The sequence below is a fragment of the Leptonychotes weddellii genome, chromosome 13 (assembly GCF_054177405.1).
Source record: "Leptonychotes weddellii isolate Sample4059 chromosome 13, ASM5417740v2, whole genome shotgun sequence".
NCBI classification, from domain to species: domain Eukaryota; kingdom Metazoa; phylum Chordata; class Mammalia; order Carnivora; family Phocidae; genus Leptonychotes; species Leptonychotes weddellii.
Window position 1 is genome coordinate 22,483,781 of NC_138381.1, and position 5,233 is coordinate 22,489,013.

Sequence of the window (5,233 nt, forward strand, 5' to 3'; positions counted from 1 at the left end):
GTGTTCCCTCTCTTGCTGTGTCTCTCTCTGTCAAAGAAATAAATAAAATCTTTAAAAAAAAAAAAGAAAAAGAAATGAAAAAATGTCTATCTTAATACAAAGTTAAGATACTGGGCGCCTGGGTGGCTCAGTTGGTTAAGCGACTGCCTTCGGCTCAGGTCATGATCCTGGAGTCCCGGGATCGAGTCCCGCATCGGGCTCCCTGCTCGGCGGGGAGTCTGCTTCTCCCTCTGACCCTCCTCCCTCTCATGTGCTCTCTCTCTCTCTCTCATTCTCTCTCTGTCAAATAAATAAATAAAATCTTTAAAAAAAAAAAAGAAATGAAAAAATGTCTACCTTAACACAAAATTAAGATACTGATATTGCGATCAGGGAGTGATGCTGTGCATCGCGAAAGGAGTCCCCACCACTTATTTTTAATGCTTAACTTTCCTAGGGCATGCACAGCATCCTCTGATTTGCAGCGATTTGACCTCACTAGTGCCAGCCCCATCTCCCGGCCTGGGATGTGCCCTTTCCACAACATGGTATCAAGAAGAGCGGAAGAGACGAAGGGCCTTCCTCGGGGCACCGTGGGGCCTGAGGGTTACCTCTGAACGGCATGCCTGCCCGGGTTTTGAGATACATTTTGCTGTTCCTCTTGCTCCTCGTTTTCTTAGCATTGTATCCTATGCTGTTACAGCGGTTCTTCCGGCAACTGAGGCAGATCCCCTTCTTGAAGCGATTTGAGTCCGTGCACTGGAACGCAAAACTCGGCTTGTCCCGATTCACCAGGGAGTCGACAAAGAGGTGCACAGCCCGCTCATGCTCACATTTCACCACCTCCGTGATTGCTGGGGGAGGGAGAGACAGGGGACAATGCAGGATGAGCCTCTCATCAAATACAGATTATGACCCCAGGGCCCATAGAGGTGAAGTAACTTGCTCAGAGTCCCACGATCACTTGGTTACGAAGTTAGGAGTATAATTTGGATTTTCTGGCCCACGGTACAGTATTATCTCTTGTCACCAGAAGCTAAAGCCCATAGTTCAGTAAATCCTAGGATCTTAAGAAAAATTTGACACAAAGCCATCCCATCCCTTCCTCAGTAACACCACCAGCTTTAAGGAATGCCATCATCTGATGGGGGTCCTGGCATCGACCCCCAAGCCTTGCAGGGGCTACTCGGATATTATCCCATTGGGAGAGGGCTACAGTCTTAAGACTGAATGAGAGGGAGTGGGACATCTGAAGGGCAGAGCATCAGAGTGCAGAGAGCCGACGGGGGCCAAGACGTAGCAAGACTGCCAGGACCCGAAGCAGTGAGTAGGGGGAAACCCGGAAAGAGATGGGTCACTGCGGCCACACATCAGTTTCAGCAGCAAATTCAGTTCAACCCAAGTCTGCTGATAACAGACTCAGGCATTCAGAAGGTAAATCATACGTGAATGGAGACATCATCTTGGCTTTCCTTCTTTAAAATGTCACATAAAATTAAATTTTAGTGCATCCATTCTGTACAAGATTGTACAGCCTTTAAAAAGAATAAGGTAGGGGCGCCTGGGTGGCTCAGTCGATTAAGTGTCTGCCTTTGGCTCAGGTCATGATCCCAGGGTCCTGGGATCGAGCCCCGCATCGGGCTCCCTGCTCAGCAGGGAGTCTGCTTCTCCCTCTCCCTCTGCTGCTTCCCCTGCTTGTGCTCTCTCATGTCCTCTCTCTCAAATAAATAAAATCATTTAAAAAAAGCATAAGTTAAGTAAATCTATGTGCTCTGATGCTTAAGGATATTCATTTTATATATATATATATACATATATATACACACACACATATATAATGACTGAAAACGGAAAGTTACAGAACAATGTGATTTTGAAAAATATAATCTCTCACACACATATGCACGTGCACACACACACATTTGCAAAGAAAAAAGACTAGAAGGACATATACAAAATTGTTCCTATTGGTTACCTCTGAAGAACAAAAGAGGGAATGGGAGGAAGGGGTTTACTTTTTGCTCTATGCGATTCTGCATTGCTTGATTTTTTTCCCCCAACAAATATATATTCCTTTTCTTATAAAAAGAAATTAATCAATAATAACTGGGACCTCAAAGCATGAGGTGGCCAAGAAGAGACCCATAGATGGCTGTTAACAAGCCTGTAGAAGGATGAACTGTACGTGGGGTTGGCAGCCCCCGTGGGGTGGGGGCATAATGAAACGAACATTGTTGGGAGCACTACCAGCTGGGGCTGATTGAGGAGGAGATGTGATAACCAAGTCAAACGTCTCCATGAAGCAGAAAATAAGGAACTCACTTCCATATGCAATTGACCCCAAGACGTCATTGAGTCCACAGCCCGGCTGAAAGTCACCGCCGTTGGGGTAGATGTCGATGTGGCCCACGGGCATCTGAATCCCGATGCTCAGGCCAAAGGAACGTGTGTAGGTGTGGAGCACATCCACAAAGTCTGCATCGTCAGGGGACAGCCTCTTGTGGATGTCCACCCCTTCAAACAAGGGCCCGGCGGGATCCAAACCTACAGCAGAAGGGGGAGCCAAGACCAACTGTGTCAGCTGTGCCAAATCCATGAGTCCTGAGTTAAAAGTAAATCCACGTGCGCACAAGGAAGGCATCCTCGGAACGAAGACCAGTAAATCTGGAACCGTGTGATGCCCGCACTTGGGGAACCTGCGCTTTCTTCTGGAGCCTTCACCTGTCCTCACAACTCAATGGACTCAGAAAACTGGCTGCCAGGTTCACAATGACATGCAGCTCCCAGGAGCCCCAGACTGTCAGAAATGGAGCAGTTCTAGAAAGAACTCAGGCTGGCTGAACTAAGCCATTCGTCCCATTTATTCTGCCACTGGAAGCCTTCTGCAGCCTTAATTTAGCAGGCCTTTTATGGAATAACCAAGCTACCTCCATCTTCTGGAGGGAAGACTCAGTTTACCCAAACTGAGCTATTTGCGTGGACTTACTCTTCCCCTTCCTTTAGTGATGAATCAGGCCCAAGGGTAGAATGGTAAGATCAGGAGTACGGGCCACACCAGACACACTGAGGATCCATAGCCCAGGCTTCCAGAATTCCTGTATTTTGCAGCTAGAAGGAGAAATCTTTTTGCCTGCAAACTTTCTGCATTGAACAGGCAAGCAGCAACGTAGAGAGAACTGGTTCTCACATTTAAAACAGCACAAATATCACTGGGAGGTTGTTGAAAATTCAAATTCTACTATGTAACTATAAAAAAAAACTCGGGAGGAGGGGCGCCTGGGTGGCTCAGTGGGTTAAGCGTCTGCCTTCAGCTCAGGTCATGATCCCGGGGTCCTGGGATGGAGCCCCACGTGGGGCTCCCTGCTCAGCTGGCAGCCTGCTTCTCCCTTTCCCTCTGCCACTCCCCCCTGCTCATGCATGCTGTCTCTCTCTCTATAAATAAATAAAATCTTTAAAAAAAAAAAAACTCTGGACACACAAGCCCTACCTGTGTATATGTGTGCTGGCGGAGAGGGCAGGGCAGGGAAGCGAACAGGTAGTAGCAACAATAAAAGAGACTTTTATTTTGGACCACGTGAATGTAAACCATTCAAAAAAAGAGTTTGCAAAGCATGAGATGCAGATTCTCCAACCCGGTCGAGATTCTGATTGCCAAGTCTGATGTGGAGCCCAGAAATGTGTTATTTATTCCCCAGGTGATCCTAAAAGGAGGTGGTCTATGAACTAGATCGGAAAGAACTTCTCCCACCGTCAGTATCATCGATAACATTGAACCTGAACATCTTAATCCATACAGTTCATGTGAGGTATTAAGAGATTAAGTGCTTGTCAGTGTAAATACTAGCCGCTATTACCAAGCTCAAGTAATTATGGGAGCTGACTTCCTGCCCCCTGGTAGGCTCTCTGCCCTACAGACACAGGGAGAGGACCTGGAGGAAGTTGAGAATACTGTGCACTGTTTAGTCTAGAACGGTGGTTTTCAGCTGGGAGTGATTTTGCTCCTAAGGGGACATTTGGCAATGTCTGGAGACATTTTGGGTTGTCACAGTGGCAGGGAGAAGGAGAGAAGCTGCTAGCAGCTAGTGGGTGGAGGCCAGGGAGGCTGATAAACATCCAGCAATGCTCAGGTCAGCTCCCACAACAAAGCATTAGCTGACCCAAAATGTGCACAGTGCTGAGGCTGAGGCACCGCGGTCTGGAAACACCACATCAGAGAGGAGTTAAGACTAAGAGCAGAGTCGTAAAAGGAGGAGATGGGTAACAGAACCCATCAGATCCCAGCACAAGAGAACCAGGGAGCACACTGTGCGGCTTGAATCACTGGGGTGATTTCAGAGTAAACAAGAGGCAGAGCTATTGTCTGGAGTGGACAGTACATTCATGAAACTCATCACTCAGGAGAACTGTAGAGACTGAAAGTAAGCAGAAGAAGTTTAGAGAAATGCCCGTACGACCACGGCAGAAAGGCAGCCCGGGCTGCCTGGTGGTTCATCCGTAGCCCAGGGCCCCAAAGGAGGATGCCACAGAAGCAGTAACCCCCCAGCACAGCCCACGAGGACTCGGTTCAGAGGCTTCCAAGGGCTACAGTACCAACACAAGCGCCTCCCCCTGCCTCTTGCTATGTTTTCTGGAAGAAAAAAAAAGAGAGAGGAGACCATTCTGCTTTGCAACCAATACAGGAGAGGGGCTCTTTGCTTGATGTGAACAAAAGTCTCCACCAGACGGTCAGTGCCATGGAAACCAAGCTGAGCTGGAAGAATGTGGGCAGCTGACAGGGCTTTTGGAGAAGATGACAGGGGGGTGGGGGGGAGGGGGTGCGGGGGGGGAAGGGGGTGCGGGGGGGGAGGGGGCGGGCAGGCTCAGCCTTCACCTCCCCAGACTCACCCAGCCTGACACAGGGCCAGGGCTCACAGATGCTGGGGAAAAGTTGCACAGTTTACTTTTTTTAACTAGGAATAGGAGGGACAGCTTGTCCCCGCCAAAAAAAAAAAAAAGAACAGGTGGAGAACCACCCCTTCTTCCATTCAGTCAGAGCCCTTCCAAAGATGTTCTGTCCAGCAAATGGAATACATCCGTGCATGCACATGCATACACACCCGGGAAAACCTCTGCACTGCGGCCTGGCAGGGCCGGGCCTGCTGCATTTCAATTGCTATTTTATCTCCACCAGCAAAGGAGAGGTGGGATGGCCCTGTGGCTAGGTACGGGTTCTGCAAGCTGACAGCCTGGATTTGAATCCTGGCGCTGCTACTTA

At 48.7% G+C, this 5,233-nt stretch overlaps 1 protein-coding gene across 2 annotated transcripts in view; it reads right to left on the reverse strand.

The window, feature by feature from the left end:
• Positions 1-5,233, reverse strand: part of LIPG (lipase G, endothelial type) — a 22,408-nt gene that overhangs the window by 8,516 nt on the left and 8,659 nt on the right. For both annotated transcript variants that reach the window (XM_081801251.1, XM_081801250.1), the window contains exons 5-6: positions 2,302-2,523; positions 591-833 (exon numbers count right to left, since the gene is read on the reverse strand). In XM_081801251.1, coding sequence (XP_081657377.1) covers positions 591-833; positions 2,302-2,523 — 465 coding nt within the window. The remainder of the gene's footprint in view (positions 1-590; positions 834-2,301; positions 2,524-5,233) is intronic.